Source organism: Eurytemora carolleeae, unplaced genomic scaffold (assembly GCF_000591075.1).
Source record: "Eurytemora carolleeae unplaced genomic scaffold, Eaff_2.0 scaffold895, whole genome shotgun sequence".
NCBI lineage: Eukaryota > Metazoa > Arthropoda > Copepoda > Calanoida > Temoridae > Eurytemora > Eurytemora carolleeae.
In genome coordinates this window covers 58445-73174 of record NW_019396841.1, presented here as the reverse complement: position 1 = coordinate 73174, position 14730 = coordinate 58445, and the positions used below count along the sequence as shown (strand labels likewise).

Below are 14730 nucleotides of genomic sequence, written 5' to 3'. Positions count from 1 at the left end.
CGGAAAAAGAATGTCATAATCCAAATCCAAATTTATTGTTACACTATACCTTAAATTTTCTGGTAATTTATTATGCACTTTGATTTGTAATCTTACCTAGGCCAATTAATACCCAAAAATTGATATGATATTCTAGGAAGAAGCGGTACAGAAGGAGAACTTACCTCTGACAAAGATCTACAATATGTGCATTGAATCTTTAGGTAAACCAAGAAAATAAAATTACAAAGAAAATTTTTTCAGAAAAATGAAATAAAAACCAACTTGAAACATTTTATTTCGATAATCTGAGATGGAATTTAAAGAATTTGAGCCGCAGTTTAAATCCGCCAAATTCCGGTTTAAATTAAGTGCCGGCTTAAATCTTGAAACATTTGATACAAATTTAAGTGGAACCAACCATATTTAAGCCGCGGCTTAAATTTAAACCGCGGCTCAAATTCATTAAATTCGGCCACTGAAAAGATTATTTTTAAAGAGAAGTATCCGCTGCCGATGATTTCTGGGAAGCACTGTATGCTGCTCTCAGGGTTTGGGAAGACTATTTGTGCCAGGTCACACGTAAACTAGTTCAAATTGTTTTGAGAGGGTTTATCAATTTTTAAGTTACGAGGCAAGGGATATTTCAACCTTTTGGGAATTGTCAAAATGTAACATTGGCTTACAATTTTTTTTTCATTTTAAAGACATATTTTCCTCTAAGTCATTTTTTGATAAAAAAAAATTTGTGGTGCAATACCAAATCTATTTTGAGGCTATAATTTATTTTGAAGAGAGTTGAATTGCTTAGTCAATCAATATTAATTTTGACTAACTAATGTTTTAAGTGTTTAAATCACTTTTGCTACAGATTGGACCGAAAGCTGGAAGAGCATAATAATCAAATGAAATCAGCAAATTTAAACTTTCCGATTTCCCCGGTTCATAATGCTACAAGGAACCCCTTGACAAACATCAGGCATTTTGAATATCTTATTTAACTACCATTTAAACATTTTTTATTTAATTCTATGTAAATTTTCAATGAATTAGGTCAGCACGGTAAAGTTACATCGTCTATACGCAATATCCCCTCTACTGAACTTCCTACCTACTGCAATATCGGACCTACGACAGCTGTTTTATTTTCTATTATTTGAGGTTTAGGTAAGGCTTAGGGGTTCGAGCGCCGCGGAAAGGACAGGACAGTGGGCCAGGCGCTGCGGCCACATATCCAAGTTACAGTTGTAAAACCACATGCTAGTAGGTGGGAAGTGTAGTATAGTGGATGTTGCGAAGGTCAGAAGTGGAGTATAGTAGATATGCGTAGGTCGAAAGATACACCATCTGAATTATTATCATAAAGCCATGATGAAGATATTTGAGTCTAGTCCAGAAAAGTCAAAGATGGTGGATTTCAACAACGACCTTGCAAAGAATGCCGCTGAACAAGTTGTTTTCAGTGAAGACGATGATGAAGATTTCAATTTAGCATTACAGCTTAGGTAATAACAATTCAGACAAAACCATCGTTGTAATCTTATATCAATATTGTTTTCAGCCAACAAGAGTTCGAAAATGAAGAGCTAAAACGGAAAAGGTCCCTTGACGACCCTCCATCTTCATCCAATAAGTTAAGAAGAAGTTTGAGTTCACCTGAACCCTGCGGATCTAATTCTTTGGAATTATCTGACAATGGCATTTATTCACCTCACGCTTACAGTCCACAATTCTCATTCTCTCCTAAACCTAGTTCGTCGCCTGAACCTCAGAAATCAAAATATTCTCCAAGTGTTTCTGGTTTTCCATATTCTAGACAATCAAATTGCTTAAAATCTCCGAATTCTCCGGTAGCAAGTTCCTCTCGCTACTCTAAGTATAAATCCTCAAAACTCGAAAACACAACAGAGATTCCAAGCAAAGTTAAATCCGCTAAGAAAATTCTTCTTTCTTCTGTGTTTGAAGAAGAAGATGGGACATCCGTAGAAGAACAAGAGAAGAGTCAAGAAGATAGAGATTTTGAACTGGCACTTAGGTGAGGGGTGAATTTCAATTACATTTTTTCTTAGAAAATCAATTTATAAAACAAAACAAAAATCTTATCAAAATTTTCTAGCTTTCATGCATAAATTTCTTTAAAATCCACTGAACAAATATCAATCGGTAAATGTTTAGATTGAGCCAAAACGGAAATCAACACATTTCAGATTTAGAAGTTTCACTACAATCGCAGGTATTTTTCATCTTGCCCCTAAACACACACCTAATTTTCAAACATTAATTTAAGTTTGGAAAGATATTTTTTATTTTAACTGTTTTCCTATTCTAGGAGGACAAAGATGAAGATTTTGAGTTTGCTTGTAAACTCCAGGAACAGTTTAACTCCGAGCTGGTTGCAGAAGTTAGAGGTACGGAGAGTAGAGGCCTGAATGTAGGCATAGTGGATAGAGACCTCAATGGAGGTATGGAGAGTAGAGACTTAAATGGAGACATAAATGGAGGTATGGAGTTAAATCTAGGTATTGTCTTTAAGACGTATTTACTTTTATTTTTCAAATAGATATCAATCATTATAGTTAAAAAATTCTGAAAATTCTGACTTTGATTATCGTTTAGATAGTTCCAGTCCAACAAGAAACAGAAAGTACATAACAAGGTATATTTACTTGAAGGTATTTAACTATTTAACTGTTTTTTTTCTCGAACAAATTTGAGAAAATTTTCTCCTGAGGGTTTTTAAATGGCACATTAGGTTAAAAGGCAATTTATTTTAATGAAACACCTAACCATGATTTTCCTTTTCCCTTGTTATTTTTTCAAGAAATTAATAAATGCATGTTTAAATCGAACTAGAGCCGAGATTATTTATGATTAATTGATCTATTGGTCAAATCCTCGAACCTCTAACCTTAAAGAAATCAATCAACCAAGAATTAACCGGTTGAACATCTTGGTGAGCAATCGTGTAATCGCATAAAGAGAGGTTTTTATGCTTCACTGTTCTTCGCTTAAAAGTTTGTTTTTTTGTGTCAATAGCCAATGAATTTCAGATAAATAAAATATTATTTTTCTCAGTTATTAATGATTTTATTAATTGTTAAGTGGTTCTCCTGCAAGTCCAGTTTCTCGCTCAAACTTGAGAAAAGAAGGAGAGAGTTTAGTATCTCAGCTGCTAGCCAACGATCCTGTGTTCAACCCCATAGAAAGAGGAAGGGGGAGAGGTGGTAGAGGAAGAGGTAGGAATATTGGGGGAAGGTGGCATGTTTCACGAAAATCTTTTTTCCCTAGAAGTTATGGCTTGCGCGGAACGCAAATTTTTTAAATATTTTTATTCGTTGAAATAGGTGAAAATTTATGAGTTATGGGGAAATTTTAGGAATTTTTGATGAAAAAGTATTAAAAAGAATAAAAAACTTCTCTTTTGATGTCAAATTTTTTTTATTTAGATCATCATAAATCATTCTTATAAATATACACCTCTGTTCCACAATCCACACCACTCGTTGAGTAGATAAGAAATTACAAGAAAATTACAAAGAAAACTTTATTTTGGTATTACGTTATTTGTCCTACAATCTTTTGTTTTACAATTATTTGTCCTACATATCAGTTCTCTGATCTGAAAAGATACATATTTACGGAAAGTTTTCTGATCCTATGAGAGGAAGCAACTTCATTTTTAAATAACAAAAACTATTGATAAATTTTTATTTTATTTTTAACATCTAAGTCAAAAGAGCAGTATTAACATTGTTATATATACAAATGTATAAATTGTATAATTATTAAAATTTCTGAATATATTTATTAAGTTGAGTAAAATTGAAGTAAACTATATATGTCATTATAATATACTATTAAGCATGCGAAAAAGTTTTTGCCGGGATTTTTACTTTTTCTTGTTTGTGTGAGATTAAATTGAAAGTATTTTTACACCGACCGTAACACTTGATAATACCCATTACAATGACATAAATAGATATATTTTTATTTTTTCTACATTAAAGGAATTATTTATTTACTCATAATTCATTTTATATTTTTATTCAACTACAAAGCACGAGATAATTCAAATAAAAATCACAATTTACTATCGAGTTTGGACCCGGCTAAAAATAAGGCTTAATTGCATGAAAGTTTAAAACTTGATTTTCTTTAAATTCCAAAAATCATTGTTGTAAGGCAGAGGAAAGGCGAGGATAGATGACCCTGGAAATTCCACCTCAGATTCCATTCCTGGTCCTAGCCGCAGCACCAACCCCAGTTCTGGCACCGGTTCCCTTATTTCCCAACTACTGGCCAAAGATCCTGTTTTTAATCCTCGGGCTCGTCGAGGCCGCGGGGGTGGAGCCCGAGGTCGAACTAAGAACTCCTCTGCACTCTCCGATATTGGTCTGGAGGTTGATGATGAGGATGGTGGTGATGGTGAAGAGGATGGTGGTGGTGGTGTAGTTTCTCAAGGTGGAGAGAAGAAGAAGAAGAAGAAGAAAGGACGGGAGTATGTTCCTAAGTATAGAAGTGGAGCATATGCTGTACTAGTCGCTCTCTATCAGCAATCCAGGGTAAGGTTATTAAAGATGATTTTTACTAACCAAATTAATTCAATTTATATAGTAATACACTAATTTTAAAACCAATTTAGCTTTGAAATAACCGTGTATTTTATTGAGGAAAGTATAAAAGAAAAAGATGCCTTTCAAGGAAGGAAATCTGATGAATCTTTGTTAAGAGAGATGATTATATCGGCTATATGATGAAACCGGATTTGCAGAAGCATGCCCAACCACTTAGCGATCAATCATTTTCACTCAAAAACGCGCATTCTGAGTTTTATACAGCTTGGTCAAGTGTCAGGTTAGAAATACTTGTTGAAAGTCAAATAAAGCTTAAAAAGATAAGAAAAAAATTGCTTTATTTTTATTCAGACCAATTCTGTATCCTGTAAAACCACATAGTTTGTAACATTGCGCGACTTGCTACCATATTTGTCTAAAATTATCTGCCAAATAAATGATATTTCGCTAAAAAATTATTATATGTTGGGAGACGGATAAAGAATAGATTAATAATTAGATGATGTTTTAAGGTTCATTGTAATTCTATTTTAGTACGCTAACGAAGCACGCCCTGATCTCGAAGTGGTCGAATCCGTGCAAGTACAATATCACAGAGAAGGGTGTCTTACTTGCTGCTAGAATATTATCTGTGGAAAACAATGAATATTCACAAAATATCTCAGGTTAGTTTATTTGTCAAGAAACGCATTTTAGTTGCAACAAAATAAACATTTTCTCGAAAAAACATCCCTCCTTGTTTGAAAATATTTTTTCCCCTAAGATGTTAGGTATAGCTGACGAGTGACGATTATCTTCTTTAAAAAAGTTTTGGAACACCAGGAAAAAATAAGTTTAAAATTAAAACTTTTCCTTTTGAACAGATTCGCATGCCAAAAGGCGTAATTTTTTTACTTTATGTGTTTTAAACCTTTTAAAAAAAAATTATCGTCAGCCTGTATAGAATATTAATTCTATGCTCTAAAGCACATATAGTGTTTTTTTTTTAACAAATGATAATTTAGGCAATTCAACAAGAAGAAAAGAATCCCCGTCAACCTCAACTCAACTGGGGACCTCTTGTCAACTTGGGACCTCCTGTCAACTTGGGACCTCCAGTCAACTTGGGACCTCTTGTCAACTTGGGACCTCTAGTCAACCTGGGACCTCCAGTCTACCTGGGACCTCCAGTCTTCCTGGGACCTCCAGTCTACCTGGGACCTCCAGTCTACCTGGGACCTCTTGTCAACTTGGGACCTTCAGTCTACCTGGGACCTCCAGTCTTCCTGGGACCTCAAGCCGAACCAGTGAAGGCAATTTTGATATTAATCTGACAGATTTAAGCTTTTCGGACTCATTCTCTCTTCCTCCTGATGACCAGGAGAAAGCTTCAGGTTCAAACTTCTCCGGAGCAGATTTGAGAGGTCCGGGTTCCCTCAGATACTTGACAGATTTACCAGATGAGGTTCTTAACCCTGTTCATAAACTACAGAAGAATTTGACTGTTTGTGAAGCTATGAGTGCTCCAAGACAGAATAGGTAGGAACAAAAAAAAACATAATAGACGCGATTATTAGGTAGTTAGATGCTGGTATATGGGTAAGGTAGCAAATGGAACAAATTGAATTATTGCTTTTGATGTAAACTTCTTTTCTTGATTGTTTTTGAAGTATTTAAAGAAGGAATCAAAAAGAAATAAGCCAAAAAGTTTAATTTCAAAAATGATAATGCTAGTCCTTTAAATTCTAATAATGTGTTTAATGATTGATTGATTGATTAGGAATAACTCTGAGTTTACTTTAAAACGCGGATCCTTTGATATTCTGCTGTGTGTTGACAACACTGAAATAACAGGAGGAGGAGCAGGGGGAAGGAAAACATTAAAGCAGGTGAGCGCTGCGAGAAGGGAGGAATTCCAACCACAATAATTTTCTCGTCCGAGCAACCTCGAATTACTCTTCCTTCCAATATTATAACAAAAAAAAAAGAGTTTTAAAAAATATTTGTATCTCCAAAGGTTGAGCATAAAAAACAATATTGGAAGGACAAGGATTTCGAGGTGACTTTGATGAGAAAATTAGGTTAATGTGACTCGGACGAGATATTGTTGTGGTTGGCCTTTCTCCTCTCACTGTGACGTTAGGATAGGGATCAAGAGTGATAACCATGCATATTGACGTCAGATTTATTTTTTGATGTTATGAGCTGGGGTAATTAGTAATTATTTAAATAATAATTATATCTTGACAAGCTAAACACTTTTACCCGTACCTGTCAGCGGCCTGGGGGTAGTTGGTTCGTTTTGGGGTAATTTTTTTCCTTTATTTTTTCTGGTTCAAAAATTGGCATTGTGTTAGAAAAGCAAACGTTTTTTGAACACCTTTTTTATCTATGTCAAATTTCGACCCTGACAGAAGATAAATGCAAAAAACGATTCAAAAATGTTGCAAAGGATAGAGATATTGCGAAGTTTAATAAAAGCAAACTTTACAACCTAACACAGTTATCTTGTAAGTTTTGTTCAATATTTTTCCAAAACGATCCATAACGATCAACAACACAACCTGGGGGGGGGGTCATCATTTTGATAGGGTCCTTTTGGAATTTCAACTCATTATTGTCCTGATCAATAGATTTTTTCCGCATAAAAATATCTTCAATTTTTTTATTTTTTAACATTCCATCAGTCTTTGAATTTATGAAGTTTGACATTATTTTTCTAAAGAAAATACTTCTGATCAGATACTTTGAATATTGACTGGCGTGACCAAAAATGAATTTTCTTTATCTATCAGGAGACAGTCCGCCATCTTGAATCGTGTAGTGTACAGTATGACCGGCGTAATCTCAATATCGGGGATTTTCTCTGGATTGCCAGGGAGAGAGTTCAACCTATTCCAGGTAAAGCTTACACATGATTGTTGAACTTTTTCAGTGTACAAAAATACACTTAGGTCCGGTAGAAGAAAAAATATTCGATTGATCAAATAAATTGAAAAAAATCTGTCTATTGTTTCAGACAAATTTCAAACTTTCTTACTTTTTCAAGTTTTGGTGCTACATACCTCTTGTTGATATAAATCGGTATGGAAATGTTCCATAGATTTTAAAAATATCAAAAAAAATTAATTGAACCATGATCAGTGCTACAATGTCTAAAAGATAGTTTTTTGGATACTAGTATTTTTTTGCCTCAAATTCTTATTTTCTAATTCATAGTCGTAAAATAACTTGATTTATCAGAATTCATAGTATAAAATATTATAGGTTGCATAGATTAAAGGATAAGAAACCAGGGGTGTATATTTTGTTTTGTGAAAAATCATTCCCCTCCTTTTTTTGAAAATCATTTTATCCCCAGAAATTAGAAATGTTTAAGGGCTTTGTTCGCTGAATTGGGGAATATAAATATTTTTTCTGGGGAAAAAATAAATTGTTGGGTAAACAGTACGAAAAAGGATGAAAAAACTTGCCCTCCAGTTTTTTCTCCAGATCCTCAAAAAACATCATCCCCCCAGGTGGGGAATTATTCTTAAATATATACACCCCTGTTAGAAAATAAGAGAGGCTCTAGTAATAAGTTCTTTAACGGTAAACTTTTCACAAACAATTAACAGAGAAATGTTAACCAGGGCAGTTCCAACAGCGTGCACCGAGAGAACTGGTTCTCCCTTTTCTAGTGGAAAGAAAACGTTTAGGTAATAACTCAAAGAGACTAATTTCATGTGTCCCTCCATTTAAAAACGAGCATACCCGATTCACATCAATACCCTTTTATTTGATCAAAAATGTAGAAGATTTTGTCGTTTCTCTGGCTTAAAAATTTGTAGTTCTGACAGTTTCTTTTTTTAGTTCTGAAGCAGAAATGCGTCAATTTACAGAGAAATTAGACACATTCAAACAGACGAACAAACCAACGCCCAAAAAACAAGCGAGACAGCATTTGCCGATTTTAGTAATTATTACTTGTGATAAGTTACTTGGTAACTTACATTTTTTTCTTTTTCTTCCATGTTTATACAATTTCTTCTTTACAAAAGACGGTAAGGTTACATCGTCTTTACGCAGTATCCCCTCCAGTCTCCTCTGAACTTCATGAGCTTCTAAACTTTCGACCTACTGCGATATAGGACATACAAAAGCTGTTTATTTTGTACTATTAGAGGGTAAGGTTAGGTATGTTAGCCGGGCGCTGTATCTAGGACAGGCGAGGGGGCCGAGCGCTGCGGCCACCTATCCTACCAAATGCTGTAAAACCATTTGTCAGTAAGTCTTAAGTGTAGTATAGCGGGTGATGTGTACAGGTCAGAAGTGTGTGAGGTTACACGTAAGATACTTAATCCAATAAACAGTAGTACTAGTATTCTTCTAAAATTTAATATTTACGGTATGAAGACGACCTGTGGAGTAGTGTAAAGGATGGAAGATACGAAGAACAGAAGTTTAGAATGAAATCCAGCGGATTAACTCATCTCTATTATCTTATAGAAGATTTCTCTGTCCAGAAACAAAACTGGGGACAGGTAAATTCAGATCAAAATGCAACAAATAAAAGTTTCTATTTAAGTTTCTGGTCCTCTGTGACTTCCGGCCGTACCTATCATAGTAACCACAAAGGATGAGACTGTAAAGACGATCAGAAATTCTTGACATTTGTAGATTCCACGCGTAAATTCAGCCAATTGTGCCTTTAAAAGTATATTATTTTTTTATGATTTGGCAAAGAAAGAAACAAGTTAACAGTTAATTGCTGGGATTCTTGAATATAAAGAAACAGTAAAAATTCACTTTTAGTCTTATCCTGTACGTAAGGGATGGATGTATGTAAGAGACCGGGTGGGCCGAGCCATGGTTATTGTATATGGTATATGGTATATTCCGAATGGTGGTCAGGGTTCAGCTTTCCTATCTTATTTTTTGTTTCTTAATTAGGTTTCGGGTTGAATTGGATCAATTTTAGTCATCTTAATGAATCTTTGTTTCTTGGGGAAGATTTTTTATTTCTTATTAATACCTTAATTTCTTAAAGTTTTTTTCCCCCGTGTAAATTCTACAATTCATCTAGTTACCCTGTAATCCCTGTAATGTCTAAATCTATTCCTCTCTCTCACTGTTGGTGTAATAAAAGGTTAGATTTAAAAAATATCCAAAAATGTTGTTACAGGCGCGTGGAGGGATGGTGACTGAAGCTGCCATTAACCAGGTAGATACTCTAAATAACTCCTGTATGTGGATATTAAGATCAATACTAAATCTAAATCTTTTGTAAAACTACAGATTAAACAGCCAATCAGAAGCCAAGGAATTTTGTGTTCATCCATTGAGAAAACAGAGAGATTCAGATATATACAAAATCAAGATATCAAGCAGAGTAGCTGCGTTAAATTCAATAGTGCCCACTGTAGATATCAATATTGAGCGATCGGGATCATGGGTATAGGTAGTTCATTTCATGGATCGGGGTAAAAAAAATGTCGAGTCCGGATTAAAGAATTTATGCCCAAGGATTTTAAAATCTTTAAGAGACAGTGAAAGCTAAAAAAAATTTAAAGTAATCACCATAAAACTTAATTTATGAATTGGAAGACAGAATCTATTAAATGTATGTTTAAACTGGTTTTAGCTTGATCAGGACAAGGAAGTAAACAATAATAAAGATGGTTTAGGCAATAGCAAACACTGCAGTACAGGAGGGATTTTCTGTTGTCCGGACCAAAGATCAGAAGGGTACAATTGAGTACTTAACACTGTTCACAAGGAAATAAAACAAAGTTAAAATTTGATAAATGATATTTGTAATTTAGCAATTTCCCAATTTTTACTGGTTGAAAACAATTTTCCCAATTTAACTTTTAGACATCAAATTGAAATACCTCAATCTATATTCTCGGTTTTGTAAACAAAATATTTAACTATTTTCATTTATTTTTATTTCTTTCAATTTCTCGACTTTGATTTGTCTGTTGGTAGGTTGCTAGAAAATAAATACAGTGCACTGGATTTAAAAAGTTGTACTCAGGTAGGATGGTGTACTGCACTATACTGTACTGTACTGAACTGTACTGTACAGTACATTGATTTAATTTGAATAGAAAAAACGAATTGCACTGTGTATAACTGCGTACATAGTGTGCTCATTTTACCTATAGGAGTCCGGGTAAGTTTGCTACAAACATAAAAGCAAGCATAAACTCTTTCTTCGGCTCATCTCAGTTAGCATTGATTGTCTATCTTATATAAATTTCAGGTGGACAGTTTAATAAGGATACAACCGTGAACTGAAAACACAATATATCAGTTCATGGTTATGTTAATTGCATACGGCAATAATATTGGTAGCCATAAATAATAACTTTTCTCCAGGTTAAAAGTTATTTAAATTCATATAAATCAAAAGTTCTCTTACAATGTTGATTTGTCCGGAGGTTTGCAGCCTATAGTCTCGGGTACGAAATCTAATAATGAGCTTTTTATAGTTGAGTTGAGATTTTCATATGTCTTTTCAAATATCCTTTTTCAGGACCAGGTAATAACTTTCTCACATTGATCATAAGGATCGTAATCTAGATTAGTAGTATTTGATCTAGAGGAGGACCATTAGATCAGGGATACAGTATCAGGATGTAGAATATCCTGTTCAGGGTCCTTCCGTCGGAGGTATTAGAGGGGAGCAGGACAACAAAGATTAATAATTTGCATGTTTTAAGACTAATTGTAGGTTTGATGTATTAGTTGAGATTTGTTGGATTAGTAGAGTGAAGCTAGGATTTCTCTGTTGAACGATCTGGAGAACTTCTTGACGTTGAACGCCCTGAACACAATAGTTTATAAAAGATACTCAGAGATGGAATTTAAAGAATTTGAGCCACGGTTTAAATTCGCCAAAATCCGCCAAAACCCGGTTTAAATTTAGCGCCGGCTTAAATCTTGAAACATTTGATATGGAACCAACCATATTTAAGCCGCGGCTTAAATTTAAACCGCCGCTCAAATTCTTTAAATTCGGCCACCGATCTTACATATAGTATATTTATTTCACTGAAAAACTGCATGATTACACTAAATACACGAAATTGAAAATAGCTGGTGGTAATGTTCTCATATTTTGTTTACGTTTTTTTAATTTAGGTTGATCTATCCGAAGGTTTGGTGACTGATAGAGATCATACCCTGTTAACCTTTCAGGTCAAATTCTCAATCATAACTCCTCTTGTTGAAGAACTTTTGAGAAGCACAAAAATAATTTGAATCTATAATGGATTTATCTAGGTAAATCTATGTCTTTCTTATACTGGTGCGTAAAATGAAAACTAAAGGAGCTATTAGGTTACAAAGTTGGACTAGTAATGTTGCAAGAATTTGATCGTCTTCTTCTTTCAAATTCACAGTGAATTATGCATTGACGATAGATTAATTAAATATAAAGAATGAGAACTATGAAATAACTTAATTCTCATTAGGAGATGAATAATAGTTCGAGAAAAAACCGCAAGATGTCTCTGAAGGAAATATTTGCCAAAATGCTACTAAAACTTAAGGTAAATTCTATTACTATTTCTGTTTTTAACTACATTTACAAAAGATAATTAAAAAAAATAGACCTTCAAATAAATGCTCTGTTAGGGATTGACTGTTGATATGGCACAGGGAATTGTGGAAGAATTTAAGACACCAAAACTGTTCAGGTTTGCTAAAATTACATTAATTGCAAAGATTAATAGAACTAAGGAGTGGGGTATAGGGTAGGGTGTGTCTAAAGAAGGGCTATATTGTATACATTAAAAAATACTTTTTGCAACCTTGTAAAGTCTATTTAAGTTAAAAATTTGAAATTTACTTTAGCTACAATTTTAAACAAAATTGTGCCATGTAATTTAATTGTTTTTATTTAATGCATCAATATTGTTGATAAGTATAATATCAATTTTCTACATTCCAGTGCTTTAGAATATAATATACTCTGTATGTAAATGTGATATATGCAACCATATGAATATCATGACAACAATCGGAAATTTTCTTATATACTCCACCAGGAGTCCTGAAAATAATCCTAACATAAACACATAAACATATTTGATTTTCCAGAGATGCTCTTCTTAGTGTAGATTCTCAGCAGCAGCAACTTCAACTCATTCAGGTAATTGTAGAGGATACTTATAGCGACACCAACAAACCAAATCAGAGAACTGTATGCACAGGGATACCCACGAAGGATAAGATTGTACAGACGACTTGAAACTCGTGAAATATGACGATTCCGAGGCTAAGTTAAGTTTTCTGCCTAAAGTATAATCTTTTTATGGCTTATTTAATGATTAGGCAAAGAAAGAAACAAGTTTACGGTAGCAGGGAATCATAAATATGAGGAAACAGACAGTATACATTCTGTACATTCGTCTCGTGAAGTCTCATTCTTTGTGGGTAACTCTGTATTTTAATTGTAAAAAGTAAAACATAATCTTAAAACATGATTTTATATATTTGGTTTGGAAACTATTACTTCTGGACTTAAAGACGACTTACCTGAACCTCCACAACTTAGTCTTGGTGTCAAAATGTCTAAAATGCTAGAAAAAAAGAGGGGCCATTGGTACTTTTAGTGCACTTTACAGCAAGAATTTTAAAGCAGGGTAAAAAAAAATATGTTTTCTAGAAATTTTTGTTAAAATTAAATTTAGCTATGAAAGTGGAAAGTTTGTTAAGACAAATATTGCCTGGGACCGAACTTAATGAATAGACTAAATTGAGTCATTTTTCTTCTGAACCCATTGCCACGGTAACTGGTTGAATTTGTGGTATGTGGTTCAATTACCTCAAGTTATTCATTAAGTCTGGTCCATGTTTAGTTAAAGATCATTATTTGTGGGAGAGGGAGGGGGGGGGGCGGCTTCTCGTGGATTTTCTTATTTAAATTTTCAATCTAGGATATCAGCTATGGGTTGCAGAGTAAGAGAAAGATTCCTAAGGCTCTCGCTGAGGCTCTGCTCAAGTTTTGGACTCAGTTGGATATTTCCTAGTTTTTCTTTAATTTCGTTAAATGTTTTTTTGGTTTAAAAATGTTTTTTCTTCGTTCATCTTTTATTTCGGAGGTCTTCTTTTTTTTCATATAAACGGATATTTTTAAGCCTGAATTTTGTCCTAATTTTGAAAGTTTTTGGTTTTCTGAATTACATAATTTGCATTCATTAGATATAAGTTTCTTTACAAATTTGAATGTAGATAATATTTATACGTAATGATTAAAAGGATATGCACGTATAAAAGAAAACCTGTTTGTGTTGACTCAGAAAAATATGATCTCTAAACGCTGTTATTGAATTCTAAATTGATTTTCTTGTTTCAGAAAAATGAATTTGATTAGAAATGTTACACGAAGATTTGATTACATGGTGGAATCAATTATTTACAGGTTAACATAGTAATTGATTTATTGAAATTAACAATGTTAATTTTTTAATTTCATAAATTAATTCCTAGATTCGTTATAAATTATAATGCCAATGGTATTTATTGTCATTTTAAAAAAGATTTATCTGATGTCAGGGTTATATGATTCTTGAAAAGATATTTTTCGCTTTTCAAAAGTTATTTTCTGCGCTGAATTGAGGAAAATAACAAAATCATGAAGTAGGGGAAATCATTTGAAACTCTAGATAATAAATAAAGAATTAAAAATATACAAATAAATTTTTTAGATTTATGGATCCCGGACTTGCTCTGGTGGCCCCAGTCCCACTGCAAAGACACCTAGTACAGGTTCATTTACGAATTATTAAAGATTGATTCAGTGGAATAAATTTTCTATTAAAAAATTAAACACCAACTGCCCACAGCATAAAGAAATTCAAGCCCCCCCCCCCTTTAAGGGACTTTAAGCGTAATTTCAAGTGACTCTCTACAAAGAGCGCAATTTCAGAGATATAACAGTACCCTTTAAACATTTGTTACTGTATTGGTTTGATAGAGCTGAGCAATATATTGTTTATTATCATGTTTATATTTTCTTCCACCCCACCTACTCGTCCTTTCGTCCAGATTCCCCCCCTCCTGTCACTAAGCTATGGGGAAAATTATGAAAACCTGGCCCCCCCAGATTAATTTTCCCTCACGAGGATTATACTTTTCTATGTGATATTTATATTGTATAAATTCTAATCTTCGTGCAATAAATATTTGATTTGATTTGATTTGATTT

The 14730-nt window shown here is 33.6% G+C and overlaps 3 protein-coding genes across 5 annotated transcripts in view; 2 read left to right on the top strand and 1 right to left on the bottom strand.

Moving 5' to 3' along the window:
* LOC111709277 (cullin-4B) overlaps nt 1-14730 on the bottom strand; it is a 48692-nt gene that overhangs the window by 30065 nt on the left and 3897 nt on the right. The window lies entirely within an intron of this gene.
* Nucleotides 4725-13816, top strand: LOC111709283 (crossover junction endonuclease MUS81). 3 transcript variants are annotated; one of them, XM_023482909.1, is made up of 16 exons: nt 4725-4833; nt 5088-5218; nt 5558-5597; nt 5652-6071; nt 6313-6421; nt 7328-7433; nt 8165-8230; nt 8928-9055; nt 9697-9735; nt 10199-10290; nt 10503-10551; nt 11661-11717; nt 11993-12070; nt 12156-12217; nt 12621-12672; nt 13460-13816. In XM_023482909.1, the coding sequence occupies exons 1-16, from the start codon at nt 4730-4732 to the stop codon at nt 13550-13552; spliced, it is 1626 nt and encodes a 541-aa protein (XP_023338677.1). In that variant the 5' UTR covers nt 4725-4729; the 3' UTR covers nt 13553-13816. The 3 variants fall into 3 exon arrangements, with proteins under 3 accessions (XP_023338677.1, XP_023338676.1, XP_023338675.1); XM_023482908.1 differs by having other exon boundaries at nt 5558-5711; nt 5748-6071; XM_023482907.1 differs by having other exon boundaries at nt 5558-6071.
* Nucleotides 9320-14730, top strand: part of LOC111709287 (39S ribosomal protein L32, mitochondrial) — a 13412-nt gene continuing 8001 nt past the window's right edge. Inside the window, exons 1-4 of the mRNA XM_023482916.1 lie at nt 9320-9325; nt 10714-10717; nt 13877-13944; nt 14231-14291. Of these exons, the coding sequence (XP_023338684.1) occupies nt 13883-13944; nt 14231-14291 (123 nt within the window). The 5' untranslated portion in view covers nt 9320-9325; nt 10714-10717; nt 13877-13882. The remainder of the gene's footprint in view (nt 9326-10713; nt 10718-13876; nt 13945-14230; nt 14292-14730) is intronic.